This window comes from Callithrix jacchus, chromosome 2 (assembly GCF_049354715.1).
Source record: "Callithrix jacchus isolate 240 chromosome 2, calJac240_pri, whole genome shotgun sequence".
NCBI lineage: Eukaryota > Metazoa > Chordata > Mammalia > Primates > Cebidae > Callithrix > Callithrix jacchus.
The window spans coordinates 191,356,271-191,375,729 of record NC_133503.1 but is presented as its reverse complement, the minus strand read 5'-3'; the positions used below and the strand labels follow the sequence as shown (position 1 = coordinate 191,375,729).

Below are 19,459 nucleotides of genomic sequence, written 5' to 3'. Positions count from 1 at the left end.
ATACAAAGGACTTGGATAGGTGCTTGGTCGAGAAAGATCTACCCAATTTTGTCCCATTACTTCTCTGATCTCATCTCCAACCACTCTTTCCCTCTCTTACCTGGACCTGCCTGACTGTCTTTCTTTCTGGTCCTGAGCCTCAGGGCCTTTGCACCTCCTTCGATTAATTATTCAAATGTCACTTTCTCAATTACACCCATCATCACTACCCTTTTAAGATTATAAGCCACCACCAAAACCACTTACACATTTTATCCCCCCATTTTTCCATAATGACTATCATTTTATTATAATAGACTATATTAATTTACATATTTACAATGTTCATTTTCTGTCCTACCCAATTAGACCATAAGTTCTACAAGGACAAGGATATTGTCTGCTTTGTTCCGTGAGCCTGCACCAGCACCTGGCACATAGGAGATAATAAATCAGTATCTATCTAATTAATCAATTAGTTGTTATCAGAAGGATAATTTTTCGTCTGAAATGGGGATTCTCGTCTTTTATTGAAATGTACATAATGTTGAACTGTGTCAGTATTATTTATACAATGTCAAACTGTGTCACTATTTTGTTCATATGTAACCATGTCAATATTAATAATCATTAATTATAAGAAAATAACTTTAATGTGCCTCATAAATACGGTTGGTATTAAGACCACATATGTGCATGTTGGCACTACCCTGATAATAGATTAATGTTTTCCAAACTGTTTTGCCTGGAGTACTAAGCCAAAGAGATTCTATGAGAAAAATGGTCCTTTGATAGATGCATTTTGAAAATGCTGCATACAATATCTCCCTTCTTGGATAGTCAAAGCTAACATTAGAGATTCTTAGAAGCCTGCTCAAGAAGTAAGAAGTTTTGCAAGGCTTTGAAAATTTTGTTAAACCCAATATTTCTCAAATAGACCTCATAATCCTTTCCTCATATAATCTTTTTCCACAATTTCCATAATATTCCTTCAATGTCCATAAAAGCCACTTTGGAAAAGTCCAGATTTTCTGGTTCTATTAGCAGCTACTTATACGTTTTCTGAAGTTTGTATCCACTGCTTGCTTTTTTCAATGTCCACCAGTTATTCTATCTGGAAACAGTCTTAGAATCAGCTTGTAGCAGGCATTCTGCTTCCCACCTTTCATCCCAGAAGGTAGTACTACTGCTTTAACAAAAGAGAAACCCAAGCTTAGAAGGTAAAGCCACTTACCCGAATCCAGATTAAATTGGCTTCAGAACCTGTATTTGTATCTATTAGCCTGTACTTGGTCTTCTCTTTCTAGTTCAACTGTCTTCCAAGGAATAAATGAAGGAAACAAACTCTCAACTACTTGGGCGTCTCTGCAGAAGCCTTAAAGTTCTGTCAAATATTCAGCACAATAACTGCAACGTTTAGATGACGATGTTTTTAAAACATTCTTTGATCCTCCCCTTCATGGAGTGGGGGCCATATCCCCCTTTTTTTGAATTTGGGTAGGTTTACAGTCCAACAAAGTACAACAGAGATGATGCCGTGAGACACTTGAGGCTATCGTAAAGTCCCTGTGGCTGTAATGCTTGTTCTTGAAACCCTGAGTTGCCATACAAGAAATTCTAGCAGCCGGAGGCTGCTTAATAGAATAACCAGCTTAGTGAAGAACATAAATGACTTGATGGAGCTGAAAAACACAGCACAAGAACTTCATGAAGCATACATAAGTTTCAATAGCTGAACAGATCAAGCAGAAGAAGGGATATCAGAGATTGAAGATCAACTCAATGAAATAAAATAAGAAGGCAAGCAAAGAGAAAAAAGAGTGAAAAGAAATGAAGAAAGCCTCCAAGATATATGGGATTATGTGAAAAGACCTAATCTATGCTTGATTGGTGTACCAGAAGAAGATAGGGAGAATGAATCCAAGCTGGAAAACACCCTTCAGGATATTATCCAGGAGAACTTCCCCAGCCTAGCAAGGCAGGCCAACATTCAAATACAGGAAATACAGAGAACACCACAATGATACTCCTCTAAAAGAGCAACCACAAGGTGCATAATTGTCAGATTCACCAGGGTTGAAATGAAGGAAAAAGTCCTAAGGGCAGCCAGAGAGAGAGGTCTGGTCACTGACCCACAGAGGAAAGCCCATCAGACTCACAGCGGATGTCTCAGTAGAAACCCTGCAAGCCAGAAGAGAATGGGGCCCAGTATTCAACATCCTTAGAGAAAAGAACTTTCAACCCAGAATTTCATATCCAGCCAAACTAAGCTTCATAAGTGAAGGAGAAATAAAATCCTTTACAGACAAGTAATTCCTGAAAGATTTCATCAATACCAGACTTGCCCTACAAGAGCTCCCAAAGGAATCACTAAACACAGAAAGGAAAAACCAGTTCCAGCCACTGCAAAAAAGAACCAAACAGCAAAGACCAATGATGCAATAAAGAAATAATGCCAACCAGAGGGCAAAACAACCAACCAGTTACAAAATGGCAGGATCAGATTTACAGATAATAATATTAACAGTAAATGTAAACAGACTAAATGACCCAATCAAAAGACACAGACTGGCAAACTGGATAAAAAGACAAGAACAATCAGTGTGCTGTATTCCGGAGACTTAACTCACGTGCAAAGACATACTACATAAATTCAAAAAAGGGATGGAGGAAGATTTACCAAGCAAATGGAGAGCAAAGAAAAAGCAGGGGTGGCAATCCTACTCTCTGATAAAGTAGACTTTAAACCAACAAAAATCAAAAGAGACAAAGAAAAGCATTACATAATGGTAAAAGAATCAATAAAACAAGAAGAGCTAACTATTCTAAATACATATGCACCCAATACAGGAGCACCCAGATACATAAAGCAAGTTCTTAACAACCTACAAAGAGACTTAGACTCCCACACAATAATAGTGGGAGACTTTAAAACTACACTGTCAATATTAGACAGATCAATGAAACAGAAAATCAACAATGAAATCCAGGACTTGAATGCAGATCTGGACCAAGCAAACCTAATAGACATTTACAGAACTCTCAACCCCAAATCCACAAAATATACATTCTTCTCAGCACCACATCACACTTACTCTAAATTGATCACATAATTGGAAGTAAATCACTCTTCAGCAAATGCAAAAGAACAGAAATCATAACAAACAGTCTCTCAGACCACAGCGCAATCAAATTAGAACTCAGGATTAAGAAACTAACTCAGAACTGCACAACTTCATAGAAACTGAACAACTGGCTCTTGAATGTTGACTGGATAAACAATGAAATGAAAGCAGAAATAAACATGTTCTTCAAAACCAAGAAATAAGAGACAACATACCAGAATCTCTGGGATACATTTAAAGCAGTGTCTAGAGGGATATTCATAGCAATAAATGCCCAGACGAGGAGCAAGAAAATATCTAAAATCGACACCCTATCATCAAAATCGAAAGTGTTAGAGAAGCAAGATCAAAGAAACTCAAAAGCTGGAAGAAGACAAGAAATAACTAAGATCAGAGCAGAACTGAAGGAGATAAAGACACAAAAAATCCTTCAAAAAATCAACAAACCCAGGAGCTGGTTCTTTGAAAAGATCAACAAAATGGATAGGCTGCTAGCCAGACTAATAAAACAAAAAAGAGAGAAGAATCAAATAGATGCAATAAAAAATGATAAAGGGGTCATCACCACCAATTCCACAGAAATACAAACTACCATAAGAGATTACTACAAACAACTCTATGCACATAAACTAGTAAACCTAGAAGAAATGGACAAATTCCTGGACACTTGAACTCTTCCAAGACTAAACCAGGAAGAAGTTGAAACCCTGAATAGACTAATAACAAGGGCTGAAGGCTACCAATCTAAAAAAGTCCACATCCAGACAGCTTAACAGCTGAATTCTACCAGATGTACAAAGAGGAGCTGGTACCATATGTTCTGAAACTATTCCAAACAATACAAAAAGAGGGAATCCTCCCCAACTCATTTTATGAGACCAACATCATCCTGATATGAAAACCGGGCAGAGACTCAACTGAAAAAGAAAACTTCAGGCCAATATCCATGATGAACATAGATGCAAATATCTTCAATAAAATACTGGCAAACCAAAGTAAACAGCAAATCAAAAAGCTTATTCATCATAATCAAGTAGGCTTCATCCTCAAGATACAGGGCTGGTTCAATATATGCAAGTCTATAAATGTAATCCATCATATAAACAGAACCAAAGACAAAAACCACATGATTATCTCAATAGATGCAGAGAAGGCCTTCAACAAAATCCAACAGCCCTTTATGCTAAAAACTCTCAATAAACTAGGTATCAATGGAACGTATCTCAAAATAATAAAAGCTATTTACGACAAACCCACAGCCAATATCATACTGAATGGGCAAAAACTGGAAGCATTCCCTTTGAAATCTGGCACTAGACAAGGATGCCCTCTCTCACCACTCCTATTCAACATAGGATTGGAAGTTCTAGCCAGAGCAATCAGGCAAGAGAAAGAAATAAAGGGCATTCAATTAGGAAAGGAGGAAGTCAAATTGCCTCTATTTGCAGATGACATTATTGAATATTTAGAAGACCCCATCGTCTCAGCCCAAAATCTCCTGAAACTGATAAGCAACTTCAGCAAAGTCTCAGGATACAAAATCAATGTGCAAAAATCACAAGCATTCCTATACACCAATAACAGACTGAAAGAGAGCCAAATCAAGAACGAACTGGCATTCACAATTGCTACAAAGAGAATAAAATACCTAGGAATACAACTAACAAAGGATGTAAAGGACATCTTCAAGGAGAACTACAAACCACTGCTCAAAGAAATAAGAGAGGACACAGATAGAAAAACATTCCATGGTCATGGTTGGAAAGAATCAATATCATGAAAATGGTCATACTGCCCTAAGTAATTTATAGATTCAATGCTATCCCCATCAAGCTACCAATGACCCTCTTCACAAAACTGGAAAAAAACCACTTCAGACTTATGGAACCAAAAGAGAGCCTGCATAGCCAAAACAATCCTAAGCAAAAAGAACAAAGCTGGAAGCATCATGCTGCCTGACTTCAAACTATACTCCTAGGCCACAGTAATGAAAACAGCATGCTACTAGTACCAAAACAGAGATATAGACCAATGGAACAGAAAGAGGTCTCAGAAGCAATACCACACATCTACAATCACCTGATGTTTGACAAACATGACAAAAACAAGCAATGGGGAAAGGATTCCCTGTTCAATAAATGGTGTTGGGAAAACTGGCTAGCCATGTGCAGAATGCAGAAACTGGACCCCTTTCTGACACCCTACACTAAAATTAACTACAGATGGATTAAAGATCTAAACATAAGACCTAATACCATAAAAACTCTAGAATAAAACCTAGGCAAAACCATTCAGGACATAGGCATAGGCAAGGACTTCATGATTAAAACACCAAGAGCACTGGCAACAAAAGCCAAAATAGACAAATGGGATCTAATTAAACTCTAGAGCTTCTGTACAGCCAAAGAAACAATCATTAGAGTGAACCAGCAACCAACAGAATTGGAACAAATTTTTGCAATCTACCTATTTGACAAAGGGCTAATATCCAGAATCTACAAAGAACTAAAACAGATTTACAAGAAAAAAAAACCCATTCAAAAGTAGGCAAAGGACATGAACAGATGCTTTTCAAAAGAAGACATGTATGAGGCCAACAAACATATGAAAAAATGCTCATCATCACTGGTCATTAGAGAAATGCAAATAAAAACCACATTGAGATACCATCTCACAACAGTTAGAATGGCGATCATTAAAAAATCTGGAGACAACAGATGCTGGAGAGGATGTGGAGAAATAGGAACACTTTTACACTGTTCGTGGGAGTGTAAATTAATGCACCCATTGTGGAAGACAGTGTGGCGATTCCTCAAGGACCTAGAAATAGAAATTCCATTTGACCCAGCAATCCCATCATTGGGTATATACTATACTGAAAGAATTATAAAGTTTCTATTATAAAGACACATGCACACATATGTTCATTGTGGCACTGTTTACAATAGCAAAGACTTTGAACCAACCCAAATGTCCATCAATGATAGACTGGATAAAGAAAATCTGGCACATATATGCCATGGAATACTACAGGGCCATAAAAAACAATGAGTTCAAGTCCTTCATAGGGACATGGATGAATCTAGAAATCATCATTCTCAGCAAACTGACACAAGAACAGAAAACAAAACACCACATGTTCTCACTCATAGGCGGATGTTGAACAATGAGAACACATGTAGACACAGGGAAGGGTGCATCATACACTGTGGTCAGCTTGGGGGGGTTTGGGGGGACAGCAGGGAGTGGGGAGGGTGGGGAAGGATAATGTGGGGAGAAATACCAGATACAGGTGATGGGGGGATGAAGGTGGTAAATCACCTTGCCATGTATGTACCTATGCAACAATCCTGCATGATCTGCACATGTACCCCAGAACCTAAAGCACAATAAAAAATAAAAATTATGAAATAAAAATAAATCATTTATCTTCTCTCAGCCACAGTTTTGTCATCTATAAAACAAAATAATAGTATTCTGTCCTAGTTACCTAATATGGTGGTAGAAAAGAGCAAATGAAATAATGAGCATGAAGATGGCTTTAAATGTAAAGTACAATGCAAGTGCATGGACTTAGTACTGTCATGTGATGTTAACAACTATGAAATTTTAACAATGGTTTCCATGTTGTCAGCTCCCATGGCAGCATCTCTAACCTCACCTTTTTCAGCCCCTGGGCAGCAACATTTGTCACTGGTGACCAGTCTGTCTCTCAGTACCTCCTTTTTTTCTCTCTCTTTCTTTCTTTATATGACTTGCACTCTGTCACCCAGGCTGGAGTGCAAGGGCACAATCTCAGCTCACTGCAACCTCCACATTCCCAGTAGCTAGGACTACCATGAGGTGCCACCACGCCCAGCTAATTTTTGTATTTTCAGTAGAGACAGGGTTTCACCATGTTAGCCATGCTGGTCTCAAACTCCTGACCTGAGGTGATCTGCTCACCCCAGCCTCCCACAGTGGTGGGATTACAAAAATGAGCCACTGCGCCCAACCATCCTTGGCGTTCCTGACACTTGGTCTCTTCCCAGCTCAAAAGTCAATATTTGCACATCTGTCATCTTCTATCAGACCTGTTAATATTGGAACAACCCAATGCTTGGTCCAGTGGCCCTCCATTATTCTCCGTGTGTATTCTCTCCCCTAAGAGATCTCCCCTAGGACAATGACATTAAATAGCAACTATATTCTGATAATTCTCAAAAGCATGTTCCAACTTCGGCTTCTCCACTGAACTCCAGACTTACATATCCAACTGCATGGACAACGTTGCCACTTGGCTGTCTGAAAACTATCTGGTACTTAAATGGGAACTATTGATTCTCTCCTGCTGCCTAAAATAAACTAGTTCCAGTTTTTGACATCTCCATAAATTGAACTTACAGTCAGGGGCCCCGCATATTATTGCACAACTTGCAAAGGATGCAACCTACACAGCACCCCATGGTAGCCCTACTTTAATTCATTGAATTGCTCACACCAAAAGCACTGGAATTATTCCTGAGTTCTCTCATAACCTGCATGTTGGCATAACTAAATTCTCTGAACAACTCTGCTGCCATCCTAGTTCAAGCTATCAACTTCATCCTGGGCCAGTGTAACACTTCACAAACTGGCTTCCCACTGATACCACTGTCCCTCTTAATAGCCATTGTCCACCCAGCAGTAAGAAAAACTTTTATTACAAAAGAGATCATGCTTTTTTTGGTGGCTCAAAATCCTCCAGTGGTTTCCTGGTACACTCAAAATAAAACCCAAACTCATCTTGGCCTGCAAGACCTATCACAGCCTGGCCCCAGCCAACTCTGCAGCCACATCCCATGGCACCGTTCCCTCAGTCACTCTATTCATCCTGGCCACTTTCTGCCCCTTGAATATGACACATCACCATATGTTTTGACAATACATTCTAGAGCTAGCCAAGAATAGAGGAAAAAAATGAAAGTAGTATACCTTCATGTTACTGAAGTTCCTTTTGTATCTGTCTCGCTTCTGGAAGAGGGAAGCTGCCAATGGTGAAACTTCCAGACCCATCTGGGACATGCACTCTGTTTCTCTAAATAAGATTAATATCTGAGGATCAAAGTTTACAAACAATTTCCCCATGCCTGGAGCCTTCACCAATAATGAAGCCTCAAGACCTACATGAATTTCTTCAATCTGTGGGAAGAAACCAACATTACTGCTATTAGAAAGTCTAATGCTTACAGAATATCTAGTTCAGCTATCTCTGGGAATAAGGATCATTAACTGTTCTTCCATGGATTTGGGCTTCCTAAACTAAGGGCAATAAGATCACTGACCCTTCTCCTAAATCCAGTCTCATAAAACAGTCTTCAAGTTCTTGGTGTTGATGCTGGGCAGTCAATACAATCAAACCTTTTGGTCAGGCAGGGCACGGTAGCTCATGCCTATAATCCCAGCACTTCAGGAGGCCAAGGCAGGCAGATCACTGGAGGGCAGGAGTTTGAGACCAGCCTGACAAACAGGGAGAAACCTCATCTCTACTAAAAATACAAAATGGGCCGGGCACAGTGGTGCATGCCTGTAATCAATCCCAGCTACTCGGGAGGCTGAGGCAGGAGAATTACTTGAACCCAGGAGGCAGTGATTGCAGTGAGCCAAAATCAAGCCATTGCACTCCAGCCTAGGCAACCAAAGTGAAACTACATCTCAAAAAACACCTTTCGGTTATGACTCTCACACTGATAAATAAGTAGACACTGTAACAGTAGTGATCTGAAAAGCCATTTAGCTACCTGATACCTTCATGCCTATTCTATTATTCTTCCCAAATAAAAGTTCCATAAAACCTCCTAAACTCAGTTTTTAGTTATCTAGAAAAACAACAAACACAGCTATGGAAACATCACGTCCTGCCAACCTACAAAGAAATACATGTATTGGTAGGATATGCTATGGTCAACCAGTGTTACAACCAAAGAAAATTTAAGACTTTGTTTAACAGATGTACTGGTGTTTAATGACACATTTAGGATCTGACTGATTTTGTTTTTTAGATGGAGTCTTGCTCTGTCACCGGGGCGGTGTGCAATGGCACAATCTCAGCTCACTGCAAACTCTGCCTCCTGGGTTCAAGCAGTTCTTCCCCCTCAGCCTCCCGAGTAGCTGGGACTACAGGTGCGTGCCACCATACCCGGCTAATTTTTGTATTTTTAGTAGAGATGGGGTTTCACCATATTGACCAGGATGGTCTCGAACTCTTGACCTCATGATCCACCTGCCTCGGCCTCCCAAAGTGCTGGGATTACAGACATGAATCAGAGTCACCGTGCCTGGCTGGATCTGACTGAATTTTAAAAAGGAAGCTATCCTAATAGATTGGGCATAGGAACCAATAAACAAGATCTTCTCACTTTGGAGTTTGTAAATTACACTTTCTAATTTACACTTTGGAGTTTATAAATTAAATAAAAATGGGGTTTTGTTACCTGGCTTGTGTTTTTTTTTTTTTTTTTCAAATTTAATTACTTTTCTTTGTAGACATATTACACTCTTTGATTGCTTAGATTCAACCCAACTACCTTACAAAATACCTACAAATCCAGCTTTCTACAGAAATAACACTGTGAAATGCTAAGGAGGGGTTCCCATGATTCCAACAACAGGAAGAGTATAAATGCAGGGACTCACCTGCCGAAGCCACGCCCTGTGGAAGAGGACCTCAAACTCCAGGAGGACTTTGGCCATCCTATTGTAACTGCGAATTATAGGTTTGGCTTCTGCTGTGCTTAGCACAGCTGGGTGCTGCTGGAAAAGCTGCATGGGCTGCTGAATCCTATGGAAGAGCTGGCGGGCCCACAGGATCTTCCCAGCGATGGGAGGCTGGTTTCGAGCCAGAGGAGGATCATATTTCTGCTTTGTATATAGCTTTGAAATCGTATCAATGTCAGCCCCATAGTTCTCAAGGATAAGTCGATATTTGTCATCAATACCAAGATTAGGTATATTCAATCTGATTTTTTAAAAATAGTTAAAAGCTTGAATTAATGGAATAAAATAAAATAAATACACAATAAAAATATCTGGTAATCTCATTAATATTTATTTTAAAACAAATGCTAATGAAGAATGAGACATTTGTGTGGAATATTAAAAGATAAAAATAAAACTCATCCATAAAATGTAGGCAAAACTATTTACTTGGAAAGACTATTTTCAAATTGCCTATACATTAGGAAATATTACTATAGGCAGTCACAAGGTACATCAAAGCTAAGAGTATTCTCTATTTCAAGAAATAAAATAAATCCTGAATCCTTAAGAGGATTAATCCTCTGAAAAACTTAAAAACTATGACCTCAAATTGTCAACAGAAGTTTTGCTTTCCAATGGAATATGAAATAATAATAATATTAATAACAACAATAAAAGCTAAACTATCCCAATTTTAGGTAATAGAAAATTCCTTGAAACTTTTACCTTTCAAATTTCTTCAACATTCTTAGAGCTTGATTTGTGTTTTGAATCTTTTCAAATGTAACATCCATGAACTTCTGCAACTCATTCTAAAACAGAATAAAATCTAATGATGAACAATAAAATAGAATTGGGAATTTCCTGTTTAGTAACAAGATAAAGGAACTTTCCATTCTGTGCAAACACATGATATGGAAGAAAATGTAACTGAAAATTGAATGAGCTTAAAAGAAAAATAAATGCCCAGAAGCCAGAAGCAAAGAGAGACTTGAAAGCCAGGGCAGCCACAGGAGCTGGCACCACAGCAGCTTCCACGGGTATTGGGCCAGACACAGAGCCCAGGCGGTGGCGGGGGGGCTTTATCACAATATGGAGAGAAGGGCTATGGGGTCCTCACACTCTCAACAGATCCTGTGGAAAGCCAGGATCTTTGAAGCGCTGCCCAGTACACACAAAGGGAATTGAGTCACAAGTTGGGAAAGCTGCAAAGAGGCTTGACATCTGCCCAAACCTTTAAATAGATGGAAAAAAGTCACCCTACAATAGAGTTCTCATACTTTCTCACCACAATACTCATGTCTACCACTGTAATGCCAAAGCACCCATAGACAGTGTACAAATAAATGGGCAAAGCACTCTTTGGTTCTTGGCCGTAGTTTGCTGATCCCTGCCCTAGAGGAACTGAAATCCCACATCTGTGCCACACCTAGACAAGGGGTCCAAGTTTAAACTACACATGAAATAAAAGGGATATAACCCAAGACATTGACATAAAAGTTTGTCTGGGAAGGTAAAACTACTAAGACCCAAGCAGAATTCATGAAAAGCCACTCTATAGAAACACTTTGAAAGGCCAGGACCAAAAGATTCCTACCAGAAAAAATAAATAAATACATAACTTCTAAAGAAGCTCAAAAGATTTTTGAAAATCCCATGAGAAAATGATCTTTGAGAGAGGAGGAGTAGAATGCAGAAACATAATTAGTAACCAAGTACTAGAAATGATATAGCAGTCTGAAGGAGACTATGAAATAAATATATTTAAAGTTGTTAAAGAGTAAAGAAGAAACAGAAACCATAGAAAGAACAGAACAGTATAAAATAAGAGCACTCAGATATTTAAAAATAAAACTTACACATATACAGGGGAACATAATTACAATTCAAAATATAATAGATGCAAACTATATACACCTGAAAAGAAAAAGGATGAATGGCAAGAAAGTTCTCAAATAAAATCACCCAAAGTATAGCAGAGAAATAAAGAAATGGAAAAATACAAAAAAAAAAAAAGGAAAGAAAAGATGTTAACAAACATGGAAGATAGAAAAAGATGTAACATATGGCTTGTCTACTGGAAATCCTGAAAGAAGAAGGTATTTAAAATGAAAAAGGCTGAGTATTTTCCACAGTTAAAAAAAGACTCAGTCCTCAAATGGAGAAAGCACACCAAATTCTGAACAAGAGAAGTATTTTTTAACCACATCTACAACTCACATAGAGTTTCCAAAGGTAAAGAGAAAAACAATACTACAAGCAAAAAATAATATTAATATTAAAAGAGAAAAATAATATTAAAATCACAAAAGGGGGAAATCAAATTATCTATCAAGAAATGACTATTTGATAACAAATACCTCATTCAGAACAACAGACGCCAAAAATCAAAGAAAAAATGTCTTCTGACTGCTGAAGGAAAATAACATCCAAACTAAAATCACATGTAAAACGAGACTAATATTCAAGATTGAGGGCAACTTTATAGGCATTTGAGGGTAAAGACTGGAAGAGTTTGCCATTAACAGACTCTTATTAAAATAAAACTAAAAGATATACTTCTTTTGGGAGGCCGAGGCAGATGGATCACAAGGTCAAGAGATCAGGACCATCCTGGTCAACATGATGAAACCCCGTCTCTACTAAAAATACAAAAATTAGCTGGACATGGTGGTGCGCGCCTGTGGTCCTAGCTACTTGGGAGGCTGAGGCAGGAGAATTGCTTGAACCCAGGAGGCAGAGGTTGCAGTGAGCCGAGATCGCGCCATTGCACTCCAGCCTGGGTAACAAGAGTGAAACTCCATCTCAAAAAATAAAAAATAAAAAAAGAATGATAAATGAACCCAAAAAGAGGGAAAGATACAATTAGAGTACTAATGAGATCTAATAATAAGCAAAGCAATCTGTAAACATGTTGCTAAATCTAAATAATTATTAGTAACAACAAGTATAAAAAGTTTAACAGCAAAGATAAAACTAAAATTCAAGACAACCATAGCATGAATGAGAGGTGGGCTGATAAAAAATTAATTTTAAACTTTTTAAAGTCAAGTGTATATGCTAAAGCCACTAAAAACATAAATACAACATTAAAAATATAAGTAGAAGAGGAATAAAGGGAACAACAAAATTTAATCAACAAAATATAAAGCAGAAAACGTCAAAGAAAAAGCTCACCTCATTGAAAATTCAAAATAGATTGTAGAAGTAATTCTACCTATACTAGAAACCACAGTCAACGTAAATGGCTTAAACTTGCAGTTAAAGGAGAGTCTCAGCTATTTTTATATGCACATACATAAATCATATATAGTGATATAGATCATATATATTTATATATGATTATATATGGATATTATATAAAAATTATAGATATATGGATTTAATATATATGTGAATTATATATGTGCATGTGTTGAATAATATATAAGAATGTTATATATATAAATTACAGACATGTGGATTTTATATATATATGGATTCTATGTATGTGGATTATGTATGTGTGTGTGTGTGTGTGTGTGTGTGTATTATATGTATATAATCTAACCACTGCTCTTTTAAGAAATAGTAGGCCAGGTACAGTGGCTCACACCTTCAATCCCAGCATATTGGGAGGCCAACGGGGGCAGATCCCTTCAGCCCAGAAGTTAGAAACCAGCCTAGGCAACATGCCAAAATCCTGTCTCTACAAAAAATATAAAATTTAGCTGGGCATGATGGCATGCACCTGTAGTCTCAGATACTCAGGAGACTGAGGTGGGATGATCGTTTGAGCCCAGCAGGCTGCAGTGAGCCAAGATCTTACCACTGCACTCCAGCCTGGGTGACAGAGCAAGACCCTGTCTCAAAAAAAAAAAAAAAAAAAAAAGAAAGTGGTGGTCTGGATATTGCCAACTGGTTTTCTTACCATATTACTTCTGACTTCTCATTATCTGAAATCAAACCCATTTAGATACTAATTCTTATTGCATTTCAAACTAGTCTCCTCATTTTACTACTACATCAATTGATGTCTCTTCAAGTTGGCAAAGACTTAAAACTTCTGACTGGTAAGTTGAAAAAAAGTTGCTGACTTTTCTTGAAGCATGAAATATAAAATAAGGAAATCATTTTTCTATGTTTTATTTAACTAAATTTAGATTTTTTTTTTTTATAGCTCTGCACGAAATCTTAGGATGCACAAATAATAAGTTGTGCTTAGTCTTTTGGAGCAATTTTTTGGAGGGAGGATCAAAGTTACATAATAGTATAAGATGTGTAATGTTCTCAGGAGAACCCATAAAGACCCTTTCAGACAACATATTTGAGGGGTTCATGAAAGGGATTTTTAAATCTTTGATATTTAAATCATTCTTTTTACAACACATTTTTACTCTTTGATTAATCTCATTCTGAGATGGAGCTACTGGTGGGTGGGGGGGAGTGGATAAGCTGCAAACCTCCTGCCCGATCCAACAAAGCTCCAAAGCTGAAGGATCTGGAAGCCTATTACAAGACTTCCTTGCCCACAATAGTTCCGGCTACTTCTACTGGAAGTGTATGTATTTTTAAAGTGACATTATTTCTTCTGCTACATCCACATCTTAGGATGAAAAAATGTTCCTGCATTAGAAAAACAGTACAGTTAGCCTACCTAAATGAGTATCTAAATGTTTTCACTAAATAAAAAATCTCTATGTATAAATTACACAAAACCGAAACATTTATAACCCTTCCACTGCCTCCCTCTCCTTCAGACACCAGCAAATCTCTACTGAGCCCTAACACTGTTACCTGGTTTTTCTTACCTTTCTAACCCTATCGCTTCGCAAAGGCCTGAGCTGAACTGTCTGTGAACATGTAGGAACTAGAATTAATTTTCTTGTTCTGAGCCTTGGTCCGTTCTTACAGTCTGTGGGGGCTGGTTTATGGAATCTTCACACTTATCTTCCCTTTAGTTCTGGGGTCTCAGCTCCTACTCAGTTTTCCTTTCCCTTAACTCAGCTTGCCACTCAACACCCATCCTCTACTAAGCAGTGCCTTCTCCATCTGCTGGGATCAGCGTGCTTCTAGACTTCCAACAGCCCACTTGGTTCCAACACGCTGCCTTCTTTGACCTGTGAGTACCAGCATGAACCCTAAATCTGGAGAGGATTCCAGGCTCTGATCCCTTTGACGGGCAGTCACGGACATCACCCTAATCCAAGTCACTCAGGAGTCTTTCACTTGAGATGCTACAGTTGTTGAGTCTCTCCAAGACTCCTGGACTCATCACCACCCTCACTCCATCCAGAGTCGTGGGAAGGTAAGTATTTTTGCCACAGCTTTATCAAGACAAGGGCTGAATTCATGAGAGTGGGTGAGTATTTAAAGGAGAGGCTGCAGAACAATTAGTTAAGAGAAAGAGAATGGACAAAGGAATAAGGAAGTCTAAGTAAAAGAAAAACTCATCGGCAAAAAAGTCAGGAGTGAACAATTTTTAGATGGAAGGCAAGACAGATAATAGTGTGGAATTTCTTTTAAGAAGGCTGAGTAGAATGGGAACTAATATAGTAGTCCCCTTTTATCCTCAGGAATATGTTCCAAAACCCCCAGTGAGTGACTGAAACCAAAGACAGCACCAAACCTTATATACACCATGCTTTTCCCTATACATACAAACATAATAATGTTTAATTTACAAAATAGGCACAGTAAGAGATTCGCAACAATAACGAATCATAAACTAGCACGATTTTAACAACATACTGTAATAAAAGTTATGTGAATGTGCCCTGTCTCAAAACATCTTATTGTACGATACTCACCTATTTTCAGACCACAGTTGATCGTGGGTAATTGAAACACGGAAAGTAAAACCACACAAACATCTTTCCAGCATCAAGCACAGCCTCCTCTCTGAAGCCCAACCCCAGCCAAGCAGAAGTATCAGATTAGCTTTTCCTAGGTTCACAAGATCAGATTCTACGTAACGTTTTACAGACCTGATCTCCGTATACCTTTCTGTAGGACTTGAGCTATATCTCTTTATTTCTGAATCCTGACTTTTTGGCATAATATCAGAATAGTATTCTTTCATAACTAGCCATTTTAGCCCCATCTGCCCTTTTTTAATGCTGCCTTCATTACTCATATGTGCTTACATTTTAATCATTTCGCCGTCTGCCTCCTGTCTCACTATGAGCTGCGAGAGCACATCTACTTCATTTATTTCTATATTTATAACCTGCAGCACAGACACCCAGACATAATTGCCGTATAGCAAATGTTTGTTTCATTGCAACAAATCTACATCTTCTTATTAATATATGGGAATAAAACATAATCCCTGCATTCAAGGTGCTCACCATCTATGTTCCACATAAAAGTTACATCAGTAACACATGGTCAAACACGGCTGGGAAATACAGGTGAACATCAGAATTTGCCATTCTCCATCAATTTCTAACAAAAAGAGACCAAGATCCACTGTCCTTAGGTCTGAATATGCCCCCAAAAGAAGTCATTGCTTAAATTATTACAGGCACTCTCCCTTCCCATCTGCTGCAGGGCACAATGGTTAAAAAGTTGAATTCTAAAGCCAGAATGCCTAGGTTCCACCTCTTGTCATGTCTGTGACTTTGGGCAAGCCACTTCACCTCACTGTGTCCCAGATTCCCCCTCTGCAAAATGAGTGGAATAAGAGCACCCACTTTATAGGATTATTATAATTATTAAATGAATTAGCACATACCAGGTGCTTAGAACAGTGCCTGACACATAGGATTAGCTAGCTTCGTTTACGACTCATTCTAACATTGAACTCATTCCTCCAAAGGTGTCTCAGAGCTCCTTTTACTTTGAAGCGCACAAATTTAATGCAAACCAAAAACTCTGGGAAAGAAATAGAGTGGCTATGTTCCTCTTTTAGTCAGAAAGATATACATTTGCACCTCATTGGAATGAAAAAATGTCCATATATTCATTATGGTAGATACCTGCCCGGTGTCTCCCCATCTTACCCTGACTCCCCTTTCCTGATAATCAACATTCCCAATGACCCAGTGGATCCCACCCCGCCAGTGTCTAGCACAAGATCTCACAGTTGAGAGGCGCAGGACCAGGCACCTCACCAGAACTGGCTAGCCCAAGCCCTTCCCCAGGAATCTGTAGCCTGCCTGGTCCTGTGAAACAGTCTCAGAAGCTGCTGATGCCATAAACTGCTCATATGAGCTGCAAGGCATGATGGCTAGTCTACAGTGAGCAGGGAAAGAAGGAAGAGAGGAAGGGGTTGCAAGACCAAGAGAGGGTCCAGGTATTGAGCAGTCCTACCATTTCTAAGGCCAGTGGCAGGCCTGCCTTGGAATCTGCCAGACATTGCTGACCATTTCCCTGAACCACCTCTGGTCATAATCATTGCTACACAGTGACAAATGGAAATAAGTATCTATATTCTAATCACACCGCAATGTTCAACAGAAGGTGAAAGTTAACTTTCTAAGAACTTCAATGGAAGGCGTGTAGAAGTCTGATCCACATCATTAGCCAAAGCTATATTTATGACCCTTTAATCCATGAAAAACAGCCTTCAATTATTAATCTGAAATCACAAAACACAGGCTGAGGTTGCTATCGGTCACCTCCGTGATGAAGGCGCCTCTGCCTTCTGAATGGGTAATGATTAACAGCATTATACAGAAAGGAAAAAATAAACACATGACTGTCAACAGGAATTTTATTATACAACCTACATGAAGGTCACTAGTCTGCTTGCAAAACTCTTCATAATCTTGGTCAAAATCCATTTTCCGCTGGTCTAAGAAATTATATTCCTTTTTCTTTATGGTTGCCACAATGTCCTGAAATATTATGAGATAAATTAGATAATATTTCAATATTCTTATATTACCTAACTAAATAAGACCCTTAAATGTAGATAGAGCCTATAAAACAATTGCCAAAAAAATCCGTTTAAAGGAAGGCTTATTTTTTTACTCACATTGTTTCATGCTTATTATTTTACAGGCAGTATAAGGCAGCCATACGCATTCAAAGAAATCACTTGGAAAGCATTTTCATGTTTTATGTATTTTTGAAAAAATAAAACAAAAACCACATCTGAAAATTGGGAAAGGTTTTTTTTTTCACTAAAATTTTATTGTTAACCATATCTAAAATACTTTTTTAAAGCCCAGTGAATAATTTACTAAAATATTTTGTTGAAAAGTTTAAATCTTCTCAGAAAATAAATAAGGCTTTCACAGAACACAAACGATATAGGAAGAAAATAATTATGTTATATCTATAGACAAGTTGCTATCTTCCAAGCCACAAATCTCTTAAAAATGTCAGACCAGAATCCACCACTTAAAACCCCTCTAGAATTAATTGCTTTCTACTGCCCCGCAAAGCTGCAGCCTGTGACTAGAAAAGCACAACGAGGAAGTTCATCTCCTTGAAAATACTATTATCGGAAGCCTTGTTTGCTTTGAATAATGAACTATAATACTCTGTGATTCTTCTTAACCAGGCACTAAGCCATTCTCAAACTCAGGTGCCCACATTGTTGACAGAGGCATATAATTTTTATGAAGAATATTGGGCCCCCTTCTACGATCTCCTCTTCAAAGTCACTTCCATTTAAACATCAAATCTCTCAATAGACAAAAGTGTATAAATGGCATAACTTTTTGAATCAAGTTTACTAGATAAAACAACCTATTCTTTCATGCTGCATAACTACAAAATTAGTTCTATTTAGAAACTGTGTGTATATATATGTTTTTATATAACATTATATATATGTATGTGTGCATGAAATGTTATATAAAATATACACACACACACACTATATATATATATATATATGCATGGAATGATACAATGGCTAGGATTTACAGTGCTGATATTTCTTAAAATCAAAAGAATCAAAGTGTGTGTGTATGTATATATACATATATATATATACATATACATATAGAAGTAGCTTTTCCATGCTTCTTTTAGACATTTTATATAACACTCTGTGTGTATGTATATATACATATATATATATACATATACATATAGAAGTAGCTTTTCCATGCTTCTTTTAGACATTTTATATAACACTCTATGTGTGTATATGTATATACATATGTATATGTGTATATATATGTATATATATGTGTGTGTGTATATATATTTAAATACACAAACACACATATAGTATTATATTTGTAGGGACAGGGATGAATCTGGAAACCAGCATTCTCAGCAAACTGACACAAGAACAGAAAACCACATACCGCATATTTTCACTCATAGGCGGGTGATGAACAATGAGAACACATGGGCACAGGGAGGGAAACATCTCACACTGGGGTAGATTAGGAGGTGGGGAGCCAGGGGAGGGAAGGGACAGGGGGGTGGGGGGTTGGGGAAGGATAACACCAGGAGAAATGTCTGATGTGGGTGACAGGGGGATGGAGACAGCAAACCACCATGGCATATGTGTACCTATGCAACAATCCTGCAGGATGAACACATGTACCACAGAGCTTAAGGTACAATAAAAAATAATAATAATAAAATGTCTAAAAGAAGTATGGAAAAGCTACATTACCACATTTTGATGTAGTAATTTTAAAGATTTGGGGATTTGAGAAAATCCTGCTCTGTGACTGGATTTAATGGTC

The 19,459-nt window shown here is 38.0% G+C and overlaps 1 protein-coding gene across 11 annotated transcripts in view; it reads right to left on the bottom strand.

Moving 5' to 3' along the window:
• Positions 1–19,459, bottom strand: part of DNAH5 (dynein axonemal heavy chain 5) — a 385,840-nt gene that overhangs the window by 230,028 nt on the left and 136,353 nt on the right. For all 11 annotated transcript variants that reach the window (XM_078365928.1, XM_078365933.1, XM_078365935.1 and 8 more), the window contains 4 exons: positions 17,534–17,641; positions 10,548–10,633; positions 9,759–10,080; positions 8,058–8,264 (listed from right to left, as the gene is read on the bottom strand). In XM_078365928.1, the coding sequence (XP_078222054.1) occupies positions 8,058–8,264; positions 9,759–10,080; positions 10,548–10,633; positions 17,534–17,641 (723 nt within the window). The remainder of the gene's footprint in view (positions 1–8,057; positions 8,265–9,758; positions 10,081–10,547; positions 10,634–17,533; positions 17,642–19,459) is intronic.